This window comes from Gekko japonicus, unplaced genomic scaffold (genome assembly GCF_001447785.1).
Source record: "Gekko japonicus isolate JY-2015 unplaced genomic scaffold, Gekko_japonicus_V1.1 scaffold190, whole genome shotgun sequence".
NCBI classification, from domain to species: Eukaryota; Metazoa; Chordata; class Lepidosauria; order Squamata; family Gekkonidae; genus Gekko; species Gekko japonicus.
Genome location: NW_015160841.1, coordinates 1,097,171 through 1,112,427, shown reverse-complemented (window position 1 = coordinate 1,112,427; position 15,257 = coordinate 1,097,171). Strand labels below are relative to the sequence as shown.

General features: G+C 45.7%; 1 protein-coding gene across 1 annotated transcript in view; it reads right to left on the bottom strand.

Annotated features, from left to right (window-relative positions):
• AOAH (acyloxyacyl hydrolase) overlaps nt 1-15,257 on the bottom strand; it is a 124,694-nt gene that overhangs the window by 67,736 nt on the left and 41,701 nt on the right. Inside the window, 2 exon segments of the mRNA XM_015419235.1 lie at nt 2,695-2,766; nt 3,387-3,402. Coding sequence (XP_015274721.1) covers nt 2,695-2,766; nt 3,387-3,402 — 88 coding nt within the window.

Sequence of the window (15,257 nt, the reverse complement as noted above, 5' to 3'; positions counted from 1 at the left end):
AAATGACCCCTGGTCACACGCTTTCAGCACAATCTTCCTCACAAGGTTGTTGTACGGATGAAATGCAGAGGAGAGGGAAACGATGTCAGCCACTTTGGGTCCCTAGTGGGAAGAAAGGGAAGTAACGGATGGATGAATGGATAGGTTCTTGATCAGGCTGCACTGAGATAAAGTTGGCTTCATTGTGACACAAGTAATGGGAGGGTCGGTGAGGAGTACACTGGCTCCCCCAGGCTTTTAGCTCTCTACTGATCCCCTCATACTGGGCTGAGACCACAGATGGCTAGGTTGAAACAGCTGCCCAGTGCTGCTTTATGGTAAACACGGGGAGGGAGTCCTGCCACCAGTCTATACAAAGGTCCTGTGTGCCAAGGGCACACATATGTATGCATGAGTACATGCGCGGGTATCTTCAGGGCCGGGGTAACACTCTATGGGAGCTGCGGTGGCTCAAGTGGTTAAGCCGCTGAACTGCAGGCTGTGGGTGCAGTTCAGCAGTTCGAGACCCGAGTGTGCCGCATGACAGAGTGAGCTCCCGTCTCTAGTTCCAGCTCCTGCCAACCTAGCAGTTCGAAAGCAAGAAATTGCAAGTAGATAAATAGGTAACACTTTGGTGGGAAGGTAACAGCGTTCCGTGCGCCTTGGTGTTTAGTCATGCCGGCCACATGACCACGGAAACGTCTTCGGACAGCGCTGGCTCTTCGGCTTTGAAACGGAGATGAGCACCGCAACCCTAGAGTCGGATTCGACTGGCTTTCGAGTAAGGGAACCTTTACCTTTACTTTAACACTCTATGCTGCAGGCTGTGCAGTGACAAGTGGAACAGAATCTAGACTCAGTCCTGATTCATACATTACAATGTCCACGTGTCCCCTTTGTACTTTGGACAGACAGGTTTTTAGCATCCCCTGATGTGAACCTTATCCCCAGGTGTACAAGGGCTTGATTTGTACCAGGATGACAGAACACACTGAAAGCCAGGTTCAGCCTTCCCCTTGTCCTGTTTCCATCACCCAAAAAGAGGCCCCGGAGAATCACTATTTGCCCACCAGGGAAACTTACATGCACTGATGGCTATATGCAAGTTTCCCCAAAGGGGCAAACAGGTTCATTGGGGCTGTTTCAGGTCAGGAAAACAACGCCGGTGGGGAGGGGGGAAGCTAACGCTCTCTCTTTCCATGCATGTCCGTGTCCCAATCTGAATCAGGCTCACGTGCACCTGAGAACTGAGTCCCCGGCATGAAACTCCAGGCATGTGTCTGATCCAAAGCCCATGTGGCATTCAAGCGTCCATCACGTGGTCTCCTTTGTCAACCAGGGATGGCGTTCTAAGTAGGGTTGGCAACCTCCAGGTGGTGGCTGGAAATCTCTCGCTATTATAACTGATCCCCGGGAGACGCTGCTCCGTTCACCTGGAGAAAATGGCCGCTTTGGAAGGCGGACTCTTGGGCATTATACCCTGCAGAGGCCCCTCCCCAAACTCCACTGCAGGAGAAGGGCTCCACCCCCAAAATCTCCAGGTATTTCCCAGACCAGATTTGGGAAGCCTAATTCTATGTCTAACACAACACATGACACTGCAGCCAACAGAGCGTAACAGCAGAGCCTTCTGAGGGCAATGCGGGTTTCTGCTGGCCATAGAAGCGGCTGCCCCAGCTCAAGTTCAAGGGAGGAATGGAGCCTCAGCTCAAATATCAGTCCCAGGAAATGAGCTCTGGGAGGAGATGGGTGGGTGGAGATAAACAGGAGAGACTCTAAACGAGGGAACAATGGGGGGAAGGGGGTTCTCTGCAGGGGTGCAGTGAGGGGAGGCAAAATAGATAAATTGCCCTGGGGCCCCACAAGACAATACCAATGCATTTGTTCATCATTTTGAAGGCTATGCCACCTCTGAACATCAGGGCAGTTACTTACAGAGTCAAAGAGGAAGCCGAGGTCTCTGTCGCCTACTCTGACTGGCAGTGGCTCTCCAAGGAGTTGGGTAGGGGTCTTTCCCATCATGTACTAGGTAAAGGTAAAGGTCCCCTTGCTCGGTCTTTCCCATTACGTACTACCTGGTCACTTTAAGAGGAAATGCTAGGGATTGAATCTGGGACCTTCTGCACGCAAGGCAGTTGCCCCACCACTAAGCCACTGGGGGATGGAAGCTACCCCTATACCACTACTCCACTGAGCCTTCCTGGAGCCTTCCTTCAATCCAAGCTAGAGACGTTTCCACCGTGCAGTTACGGCGTGTGCAATTAAAAATGAATTATATGTTGTCTTTCCTATCCCCTATGAAACATTGTTAGTCCCCTGTCTAAAAGTGTAACTGTAAATCACTTTGAGCCCACTTGTGGGGAAAGCAATTAATAAATCGAAAGCATGATGATGATGATGATGATGATGATGATGATGATGATGATGATGATGATGATGATGATGATGTGGCTCTTCGTGCAACAGAAGATAAATGTAACTTGAGAAAGACTCATTGGAGGGTGGTTGGATCCAGGCCATCGAAGTACGGACTACTTTGCAGGAGGAGGACTCCATGTTTTCCTCCAGCTTACGTCTCCGTGGCTCTGGCGCTGGCCCCACCCTATTCTGAAAACTTGGTGGGCATGAAACATGTTGGAAAAATAAAAACCCAGCATGCAAGGTGAAATCTTTCTACAGTGAAATGGTTAAAAAAAATATACAACTTATACATACTTTTCTATTTTCTCGCACAGCTCCTTCATTAGAGGAAGTGAACATATGTTTGACAAGCCACGGACTTTTTTTCTAGGAGTAAGAAACAAATTATCAGCTCACCGGGGTTCTGTAACTGCTTCCCCAACAACTGTAGTTAAAATCACCTTGATAAACAGGTGGTATATAATAACGACTGAGCTTTAAACGTCTTGAGAATGAATCCATCCGCTCACAGACTTCAAAGCACCACTGAATTGTCTTTAAAAGATTGGAGAAGAGGAGACAAATATTGTCTGGAGAGAAAATGCTGTCACTGAACTTTGTTATTAAAAAGAATGATTTCGTAAACAGGGTACATTTATCCTTGTGTATGAAAAGACTACATTCATTTTAATACTCAGTGGAGATTCCTCACTCAGATACAGAACAACAGGAATTTTTACTCTCATAATATTAAGGTTTTTTAAATGTATGTCATGAATCTTTATCAATGCTAGTCATTGGAGCTCTTTGCCCCAAATTAATTCATGGTGTACCTGCACAATCTTCTGTTGATATTTCAGTATTAGATTGGCCCCAAGTAAGCTCCAGGCTACAACCGTGGAATTTCTCCTATTAAAAATTATCTTCTGTAGCTATATCTCAAAATTACAGGTGGGAGAGCATTTGTGAGATTCAGAAAGCACTGAAAAACTGCAAAGATTACTCACCTGATGTTAGATTTCCCTATACCAAAAATGAAGCATGTAAATTTGTCCTGAGACTGTTTGACAGAAAGATCTACACTATTACTTACTTGGGCGCTCTCTAGAAGAATACAGTGAGGTATGCATGAAAAACTGAAAATATTGCCATTTACTGTACATATCCTCTTTTGACTGCAACTATGGAAACTCAGTGGCCATAAATGCCCAAAATAATTGGTAATATATAACATACCAACTATCTTCAGATATCTCTTCCATGATGCACTGTAGAACTTTCTGATGCACAATGACTAAAAGACTGCAACATTTTCAAAGCTGTGCATGTCTAGCTTTTGAAAGTAATTTGAAAACAAATTAGATGTAAATCTAACTCAAGGCCTGAATCTGAAAAGCCCTCTGGGCTTCTATGGGTTTTAGGGATGATAAAAGTAGAGGGAACATCAGTTAATCTCTCAGGTTTTCCATTTCAGCCTAAGGTATGCCATTTTGTATTGTTCAGCATCCTTGGATTTTATTTTTTATTTTTTTTGCCATCAAGTCGCAGCTGACTTATGGCATCCCCGTTGGGGTTTTCAAGGCAAGAGACATTCAGTGGTGGTTTGCCACTGCTTGTCTCTGCATCATGACCCTGGTATTCCTTGGTAGTCTCCCTTCCAAAGACTGACCGGGGCTTCCGAGATCTGACAAGGTGCAGATACAGCACAATTTATACGTTTAATGTAAATGGTAACTGCAAAGAAGTTTGTTTTAAAAGACAAACAACATAGAAAACGCTGTTGTGCAACAAGTTGACATTAATGTCTGGATTTCCTGTTATAACTGGGTGAATAAATGAAGCCTCTTCCAGACTAAACGGCTAGTATAGAAGCATCCTATGATGTTTAACAGAGAAGAAGGTCACATTCCCTCTGTTGCTTCTGCAGCGTAGATGAAAGTACTTATTTACAGTGGGTTGTTTATTGCAGGCATTTCTGTTTGGCATTAACCCTGGCCTAATTAGAAATCTCAGTTTTCACTTCTGTGACCTGTTCTGCACCAAGAACACAGAAAGAAACAATATCATAATTCCTTTGCAAACAGCAAAAAACCAAAAATTTGCTCTGCAATCAAAGGCCCAGAGAAAATGGGAAGTAAACTATATAGCTCAACCGAAACATAAAAGTAAAAGTGTTATCTAGCCAGTAGGCAAACGAATTTTCTTCAGTCTTTTTTCTGCAAGTTAAAAATGCCATCAACACATTTGGACTTCAAACAGCCTCTTCCAATACAACATTGTGTGCTCACACCCTCAATTTTTTAAGGAGCTGGTGCATGTCTACACGGGGAAACATTTGTTACCCATATAATTATTCCACAATTGAAACCATGAACCTGACTGCATCGTGCTCAGGGAAAATTACAGTTTCCACCTAGCAACTCACTAAACCGCTTCTCAGAAAATTGCTTCAGAAAAACATGCATGTATGAATGGGAAATTGCTATCTCAGAATTGGGCCAACATCAAGGTCTTGATTCAATGCAAAAATCTGGCCTCAGTAATTACAAGGAGCAGCTCTTCTCCCAAGGAGCAGGATCGTTCGATTAACATTCTGCAGTTCTGCTATCTTGGGAAGATTCTTGATTTGCTGTCAAGACCAGAGCAAGCAAGAATGGGAAGGTAAAGAGCAAGTGGAAGGCAATGGATCCAGGCTGGAGGCGATCACTTCTACTTCTACCAAGTTATTTTAAAGTGGGTCTCTGGATTTCTTCTGATTAAATCCTCCATTGTCCTGGCCATTCTGTAGCTTCCGTAAAACTTATTGTTCATGCAGGAATATTTTTCATCATTTGATCAAGGCTGGCATCAGCGGTTGGAAAGGCGGGGCACTTCCTGGGTCCTGAGTGCTGCCCAGGGGGCTCACTGCCACTACCAGCAACAGTGAATGCACATGGCAACAGTGGGTGTGCGTGTACATGGAGGTAGGAGGCAGAGGTAGGAGCGGAGACAGATCGCAAGATGGCATAGTCCTGCTGTACACTGCATTGGTCAGGCTGCACCTGGAGTATTGAGTTTAGTTCTGGAGGCCTCAATTCCAAAAGGATGTGGACAGAATGGAGGGGAGTGACATGGATGATCAGGGGCCTGGAGACCAAGCCCTATGAGGAAAGGCTGAGGGACCTGGGAATGTTTACTCTGGAGAAGAGGAGGCTGAGGGGGGACATGATCCCTCTCTTTAAGTATTCGAAGGGCTGTCACCTAGAGGAGGGCAGGGAGCTGTTCCTGTTGGCCGCAGAGGATAGGACTCGCAATAATGAGTTTAAATTAAGGGCAGGAATGTACTGGCTGGATATCAGGAAAAACTTTTTTACACTAAGAGTTGTGCAAGAGTGGAATCAGCTGGCTAGGGAGGTGGTGAGCTCCCCCTTACTGGCAGTCTTCAATCCGTGTCAGGGATGCTGTAGGCGGATCCTGCACTGAGCAGGGGGTTGGACTAGACAGCCTGTGTGGCCCCTTCCAACTCTGTGCTTCTATGATTCTAGGTCCTCACCCTCCAACAGCCTCTTATGGGCTCTTTAGCCACAAGGGGCAGGTTGGCGTGAACCAGTGATCAGCTTCTCCACCCCCACTGCCCACCCTTCGGCAGGGCAGCAGCTGCGGCAAGGATGAAGAAGTCTAGTCAGAGGCGGCAACCTGCTTTCTCCCTCTGCTTCTCCTGCTGCATCCTCGATGGAGTAGGGAGAAAGTGGGTCATCGCCTCCCGCTGGTGGGGCTCCATCCTCTTTGGTCGCAGGGGGTGTGGTTAAAGGAGGAAGGGTAAAGCCAAAGAGGAAGGGCCAATATGGGGAAGGAGGGGGTGAAGGGACAGGGCCAAATGGCAAGGGGGAGCTAGGTTGGACCCAGTCACCCTCGAAAAGCTGGCCCCAACATTTGATGTTGACCAGGATTCAGAATGAAACATTTCTAATCAAATGTGATAATGATGAAAAATAAAACTTTGAGACGCTATTGGTAGTCAAAAGTTTTACAATGTAGAGACATCTATATACTAATAGAGAAGTCAGAAAATCTATGGATACCTAAATCCGGTGACTGGAGATGTGAACAGGCAAGACAGATCTTTCTACAAACCTGAAAAGGGCCCTAGGTTTGCAGGAAAATATGAAATCCCAAAAAAATGCATTGGGGTGCGTGCGTTAAAATGCTAAAATGATGAAAGGAGCACCCGTAGCTTTAAGGAAGGGATTCACTCAGTGGCTGTTGCTAGGCAACAGCAGTGTTCCAGGCTGGGTTTCAGTGAGTAAAAGGCAGGGGAGGGGGCAGGGTTTTTATGTTTTCCACTCCTGCACCATTTTCCTACCCTGAAACAATCTGGGGAGTGCTGTTTGCTCATTGGGAAAAACGTTGTGTACCCCACTGAAGCAAATAGCACCCCAGGGCAATTTAAGGTAGGGAAACCAGTGGAAGGAGACAGCAAAAGCCCCTTCTTCTCATGGGCCATGACCCTGTAGCTTTAAGGAAGGGATTCACTCAGTGGCTGTTGCTAGGCAACAGCAGTGTTCCAGGCTGGGTTTCAGTGAGTAAAAGGCAGGGGAGGGGGGCAGGGTTTTTATGTCTTCCACTCCTGCACCATTTTTCTACCCTGAAACAATCTGGGGAGTACTGTTTGCTCATTGGGGAAAACGTTGTGTACCCCACTGAAGCAAATAGCACCCCAGGGCAATTTAAGGTAGGGAAACCAGTGGAAGGAGACAGCAAAAGCCCCTTCTTCTCATGTGCCATGATCCTGGACATTGAATTCCCAGCACAGAATTTACAAGTGCGCATAGGTAACAAAGATGTGGGTAGGACCAAGGGAAACATAATGTGGGGTTAGGCCCCAAGACTGTGGTACAATGTATGTTAGTTACTGTCCATATTAAAGTTGTTTCAAGCCATTGTTTCTTCTGTTAGTCTTTATCTGTGGACTCAGAAACATGGCAATATTTCTTACCGAGGTCCCAGTTGTAGCCATTTCCTCTGCTTCCTTTATAGCCACATCCAATCCAACCTAGAACAGCAGAAAAATGCATTTAACAGTTATGGTATTCTCCCCCAGCCATCAAACAGGGGTCTACATTTCTAAACTTAGCCATGGCAGGGCAATAAGGAATGCATCTATAAAGTACATCATAAAATATTGCCTTCTGAATTCACCATTATCCGATCACTTTCCCTGACTATAAATGTCTATTTATTTACCTGCGAGCCCTCATTTATCTTCTTCGGGTGAACATTGTGATCCAGTGTGAAAACTATGAATTCAAAGCAGGAAATAATATGGAAAAGAGGACAAGGTGCGGACTGCTCAGTTCCAAAACTTGGAGATCACCCACACAGAAGATTGGGAGTCAGGTCAGTATGTGGAACAGGCCAATATCTCTTGTTAGAAGAATGGTCATAACCTGAAAAGTTACTTTATGTGTGCCCAGGGCTGTTGGCATGCACTATAAGGTTCTTGTCAACCATCAACATATCTAGGTTCTTGCCAACAATCAACACACCATCAACTGTTTTTTGAAGTCCCCTCAGTTTCAGAAAAAGTTTAATATGGGGTAAGCCCATCCAGGTCAAGTGGAACTAGCTGTGTCAGTCCTTTTGTATTGTGTGTGTGTGTGCCTGTTCCTGGAAGTCATGGCGACCTCTGGCAACTCCTACTGGGGCATGGAGGACATACAGAAAAGTGGCATGATAGCCTGTCTCTGCCTCCCACCCTGGTATTCTTTGGAGGTCTCCCATCCACATACTTGCCAGGGTCAGCCCTGCTTAGCTTCTGAGATTTGACGAGATTGGGTTTGCCTGGGCCATCCAAGTCAGGGCATCAGTCCTTGAATCCTGACCAAGGAACGGTTTGAGTACATCAGCCTAGCCTACTTAACTGATGTCACCTCAGAGGAACGGATACCTCCCATAAAACTCCAACATCCATGTCTCCCATAAGGGACATTTCCTACACTACTTGAATGCAGAGCAGGAAGACACTGTGTGTTGTGCTGATGTTGCTACTGATTTGGTGCCTCTTTTTAAAAAGCACCATCCTCTAGACAGGGCAAGAAGTTGGGCCAGGGAAGAGGTTGGTGGATCATGGGCAGAGCTTGGCATGTCTAGGGTGAGATTTATGGTGAAAATAACTTGGCTGGCCCAGCTCTGAAGTTTGGGATCTGGTACACTACTGGTCATACTTCTTTCCAGTGCAAAGAACTTTCCCTTGATGCAAGAAGAGCCTCTTGCATCACAGGGGAAAGCTTTTTACACCAGTGGAAAGTGCCACAGCTAGCAGAATGGATTCACAGGATCCAGTCTTTTGTCTTTTCATGTTTCAGTCCTAGTTACCTGAAAGTGATGCTACTAATCGGTCTGATACAATAATGGCTCTTTGGTGACCCTGTTTTTGTGTGGCTGATGTGAGGTCTTTGTTTTTGTTAAAAGAGAGTCATGAGGTCCAGATACAGAAAGAGGTAGCATTATCGCCCACATGGGATGTCTTTCCTCGAATGTCACACCACGCTAACTGATCTCGCTCACACATCCTGTCCCCCTGGGTCCATACTGTGAAGCCACTTCAAAGGGAAAGTGCTTGTGAAATATTCAGTGAAGCAGCTGGTGTCAACACCCCGTCACCAATCATCAGGACAGCACGAGCTGAATCAGTCCAAAATTGAAAAGGGATATTAAAAGTGCAAGTTCGGCAGCCAGCGAGAAGCTTAGTTTTTAATCTGCAAATGTCTCTAGGCTCTTATCAACAGCTCCATTGGCCTATATGAACTGCCATGCGCTGTGTTCATGAAAGAACTTGGGGGACACATTGTGAAGCAAATGTGACTTGTTTATGCTCGGCTACTTTGTCTGGCACTCTTGTTCAAGTCATACCTGCACAATACCAAGTACCTGCAAACCCTTTTCAATGCTCAGTGGTAGTCTAGGTTTGACTTCTTTACACAGAGAGTGAATTTGCTGCCAGCCCATGGACCAGATCACGCCAGGCCTTCGTGTCTTCCGCCGTCCTCTGAAGTTTGCTCAATTTCATGTTCGTTGCATCTATGACACTGTATAACCATCTCATCTTTTGCCGTCCCCATCTTCTTTGACCTTCAATCTTTCTCAGTGGTAGTCTAGGCTTAACTTCTTTATACAGAGAGTGAATTTGCTGCCAGAGGATGTAGTGATGGCCTTCAAAATAGCTTTAAAAGGGGATTAGATAGATTCATGGAGCATAAGTCTTTCAATGGCTATTAGCCATGGTGAGTGAGAGGAAACTCCACATTCAGAGGCAGTAAATCTCTGAATCCCTTTTGCGTACTGGGTTCAACGCATGGAGAAGCTGGATGCTTCGTGATTAACAGCTCATCGTTTATTGGTACACAACACAACAACGTTTACCGGCCAGGGCGGCCAACTATATACAGTCCCTGGGGCACAACCACCAGTCCCATTGGGAGGTTTGAACTTCCCGCCATAGTTCCTATAGGTGCTACCGGGAAGGCTCAGGATCCTAGTCCCTATTGTTCTTTTGGAGCCAAGCTCGGGTTGCATACCGCTGGCGCCTAGTGGCAATCAGCACACATAACAATCCCAGAGCCAGGAGGCAACATCAGGGGAAGGCCTCGGCCTCTACGCCCTGTTGTTGGCACTCCAGAGGAACTGGTTGGCCACTGTGTGAGACAGGATGCTGGACCACTGCCTAGATCCAGCAGGGCTCTTCTTATATTCTAACTTCTGCTTTAGTTGGAGAAAGGAAGACTCCATTCTCATACATTCAACTATATAAAAGTATATGGTAATACTGAGGCAAATGTTGGCTGAAAATCCCTTTATCAATTCCTTCAGAATGTTCAGCTGGTGCCCTTCTCAGTGGAAGCGAACTCTTAAAAAATTAGCACCCTGAGGACTGCGACGGAAGCATTAGAGAACGTGATCCCCTCAGCTGATGGGAGTGTGCGGGCATGTGTGTATGTGTGAAGAAACAGCAAGTTTGACTTTGGAACTGAACTTCAGCTTAATTGCCTCTAGGATTAAAGGTACAAGAGGGTCTCCATTCACATTACATGGACAATCCCAGTAAGTGTGCTCCCGATGCCAGGAACTGAAGGGCTGTTCAAAACCGGTGCTTTAGGCCTCCTGTCTTGCTATTTTATGTTGCACATGGCTCTTCAGAAGGGGGGAAGCCTTCCAGCTCATTAAAATGGCATTGGCAAAATGTCCACGTCTCACAGTTATAAAGAAATAGAACAAAGTTAGAGTCCAGTGGCACCATTAAGACCAATGAAGTTATTCAAGGTACGAGCTTTCATGTGTATGCGCACTTCTTCAGATACAGTGGAATGGAAATAGAAATAATGATCATACATATAGAGGGTGGTCAGTAAATTAGTATACAGAATAATGAAGATGTTTTTAACAGATTAAAGAATAATAAGCTTAGTTATATAACTAAGAAGTGTGCATGCAAGCGAAAGCTCACACCTTGAATAAAACTTTGTTGGTCTTAAAGGTGCCACCGGACTCAAACTTTGTTCTATTGCTTCAGAGCAACACGGCTGCCCACCTGGAGTTATAAAGAAGCAAAGTAAAAACGATGACACAGAAGATTTTTGGTTTAATAGCAGCTGTAAGCTGTTACTCTACAAACCAGAGTGACAAATGATGACAAAGGAGCAGCAGGGTGGGTTGGTTTGTTTCCCTTTGAAATGCGGTGTGCTTTGTGAACAATATTTCTAAGGGTTTGCAGAGGTGATTCCTCTATGAAAAGGCTTTCTAGGGACTAAGAAGGAAGAAAGTGTTTAATAGTGAAAAGGTGTGATTGAATAGAAAAGGAAAACCTGTTATTCTATCTCATGCATTTATACTTTGCATCGACAGGATCTTCTGTTCAGTTTATATGGAGATCGTAATTGCCAGTTTTCTGCTCAGGGATTATGAAGACCCGCAAATTTAGTGCATTTTATCTGGATGGAACTATGGATCCCCCCCCCCATCCCCCAGTCAAGCCACAGCTGACTTATGGCGATACCGGAGGGTTTTCAAAGCAAGAGACATTCAGAATTGGTTGGCCATTGCTTGTCTTTGTGTTGTAACCCTGGACTTCCTCCTTGGTGCTCTCCGATCCAAATAGTAAGCAGGGCCGACCCCTGCTTAGTTTCTGAGATCTGATGAGATCAGGCTTGCCTGAGCTATCCAGGTCAGGGCATGAAAAATCTAGGGGAGTACTTTCCCGGAGGTAAGTGCAATAACAGGAAGGAATGTTGCGTGCCCTATTGAGTCACTCATGGCTCCTTAAGCAGCATATCTTTGCATTCTAAGTTATATGACTTTCCAGGGAAATTTTTTCAGAGTCTTATTGTGATTGATTTAGACATCCGTCAAAACAGATTAATTAACTGGAAAGAGGATTTTTTAAAAAAGACCAGCAGGATATTTTAGAAAAAAATATTGGGAGGAGACAAATTGATCAAATGTGTACAGGCTGTTTCGGTACTAAAATGTTATATGGAGTTTGCATACACACTTGTCCCGGGATAAACGGATGCTGTTATAACCAGGGATAAATGCAAGTTATTCTTTTTTTTTTTGGCCCCCCGAAGGGGATTTTTTAAAATTTGCATTTCTAAACTTTCATACGCTTGTCCCGGTGGTTGATTCAAGTCCAATACTGGGAATCCGGGCAGGACCTTCGGGGCAGAGAGTAGCCCCCCCTGTGCTGTCTGTTGGCCAGAGGAAGGGCTCTCCAAAGCCCCCTGGCTAGGAGCCCATTACCTATAGGCTCCATGGGGGAGGGCGCACAATCACGCTCCCTCCTAATCCCCGATTCATGGCACGCGTCGCTCGGAGCTGCGAGAAGACGTGGCCATTGCTGAGGCACCAAAACCCGGAAGTCAATGCAAGTTATTCTGTTGCGAGTTGAACTCTGATAAAACCAGGGATGAGATTCCAAGTGCGGAAAGGACCAAAATGTACAAAATGACGAGGTAGAACAGAAATACTGCAGCCAACGCAGGTATTTGTAGGCCAAGGTACAGCCTACAAATCAGGCTTTAGCAACCAAGAGCAAAAAGCACTGGATAATACTGGTTTCTGTCTGTTTTCCACATCACGCATAGCCTGCCTCCCCCAGTTTCTATTTGCATCCCATCCATCAGACAGGGGGTAAACTCGTTACTCCTTAAACCAACCACCGTTCTACCATACAGAGAAGGCTGTTCCCCGGAACCAGGCAGGATAGCTACAGTTGTTTGTTCTGGTTGTTCTAGAACCCAGCTTTAAGATCTGACAAAGGTGGCTTTGACTCTCACAAGCGTGTACGCTGGGAATCTTGTTGGTCTCAAAGGTGGACTCAAATCTAGCTGTACTACTGCAGACCGATATGGCTACCCCCTGAAACAGCTCTCAGTACGAACACCCTGAGTTGCATATTTCTGGGTATGCATGGTGGAGGGGGAGGGAGCAAGGCCATTTCTGCAAGGAACTCAAGAATCAGTAATATCTGAACCAGGTCCTTGGGTACCAAAGTATGTTTTTATGGTGTGTTCTCAATGAGTATTTGATAAGGACAAACATCAGGTTTTTCACTGCTATGAAATGAATTGCTAGCAATAGCCGAGGCCGACTCCTATAGAAAATCGTTTGCTTCTTTTTCAGGCAGCTGTTGTATTTCATTCTTCTTAATGTTTGCTTGCTCTGTATAACACCTGATTCTGTCAAATGTCACATCAAAGTCTTGAGAACAAAGCACAAAGTGAATGAGATATCTCTTACTGGAAGCTGAGGCGAGAAAATAAAGCCTCTCTTTCCAACTTGAGTGATTTACTGATTTGGATGGCCTCGATATCAGGACCAGAGAGGAGATGCAGTTTCTCAACAGACCCAAGAACTGGGATTCAGCATGCAGATGGCTGGAGCGCCACGACCTCCCTGCCACAGTTGAAACAGTAGGTGAACTTGAGGCTCCACGCATGCCTTCTAGTCAGGTTTTGGATTATTTCAATCCACACAGCCTAGAGGAAGTTGACAAATTGCCCTCAGCTGTTCGCCCAACCACTTGCAACCTTGATCCATGCCGATCATGGCTAATTAAAGCTGGTTGTGATGGGCTACGAGGTGCCCTAAGGGATATCATCAATAACTCCCTCTCTGAAGAAATGTTCCCTGGGGCACTCAAGGAAGCAGTGGTTCACCCTCTCTTTAAAAAATCATCCTTGGACCCAGCCAAACAGGCCAACTATTGGCCAGTTTCCACTTTGCCCTATTTGGGCAAATTAATTGAGAGGGCCGTGGCGATTCAGTTGCAGAGCTTTTTGGATGACACTTCCATACTAGATCCCTTCCAGTCTGGCTTCCAACCAGGCCACGGGACGGAGACAGTACTGGTCGCCCTCACGGACGACCTTTGGAGCCATCTGGATCAGGGCGGCTTGGCAGTGTTGTTGCTATTAGACCTGTCGGCGGTGGCAGTGCAGTGGCCAGACTTTGTTGGGTCTCCCCATGCAGGAGCACATGGCTGTTGTTGGGTCTCACCATGCAGGAGCACATTCAGCCTGAACTAAAAGCACTGCACTGGCTGCCTATAGCATACTGGATTCGCTTCAAGATGCTGGTGCTTACCTTTAAAGCCCTTTATGGTCAGGGGCCTACCTAACTGAGGGACTGCCTTTCCCCATATGATGCCCAGAGAGCACTGCAATCAGGATTCCAAAACCGTCTGGCCCAGGCCCCAAAGACGTCAGGGTGGCATCAAATAGGGTCAGGACCTTTTCAGTGGCGGCTCCGCGCTGGTGGAATGAGCTCCTGGAAGACCTCAGGGCCCTGCAGGACCTTCTACAGTTCCGCAGGGCCTGCAAGATGGAGCTCTTCCACCAGGCCTTTGGTTAAGGAGCCGCACCCAACACACTAAGGCCCTGTGCCCAATACCACCACCACCAACCTGAGCTTCACAGATTTTAACATCAAATACCTACTACATTTAGTAGAACGTTGATGCTACTCTGCTTTCGCCATCGCCAACCTCAGCTTCGCAGATTTTAACATCAAATACCAACTACATTTAGTAGAATGTTGATGCTACTCTGCTTTCGTCATCGCCATTTAAATTGTTTACGAGCACCTTATGTTGTGTTTTCAAGCTTTTACCTATATTGTTTTAGCTATGGCATTTTATGTAAGCCGCCCTGAGCTTGCTTTAGTGGGGAGGGCGGGGTATAAATCAAATCTACAGTTCCACAGGGCCTGTAAGACAGATTTCTTTCACCAGGCTCTCAGTTAGGAGCCGCCTTAAAGACCAAGGAGTGACCCTGTGCCCTGGTTTTACCACCTTCAGTCTATCTCACCGCATAAATTACTCGATCAAATTGAGCCGATTTGAGAATACCACCAGGACTATCACCTAAGTCGTGGTACGGTTGGATTTAGGAATCTCTGCTCTGCACTTTAATTGTTTCTGGCACTTTCGGAAATGGATACTGATTGTTTATGGATGTTTTTAATTGTATTTATATGTGCATTTTATGTAAGCCACCCTGAGCCCGCCTTGGCGGGAAGGATGGGGTATAAATCAAACTAATAAATAAATAATTCTGTGACCTAAGGAGTGGGACAGGGTCAAAAATAAATAAATCTGAGTTGGCAAACCTCATATAAACAGTTTTTAATTTGCACCCAGGGACTGGGAAGCAAAGATCCTTGGAAACTTAGCATCTTTGCTGACCTCAGAAGCAATGCACCGTCCAACATAACTAAGTAACATACCATCAAAGATCAGACACCTTTTCAAATTGAGATTCCATTAAATGATATCTATTCCAATGTAAATTTAAAGCAGGAAATACGCTGTCCTACAGAAGAATATTTCCTCTGTAAGTTTGAAC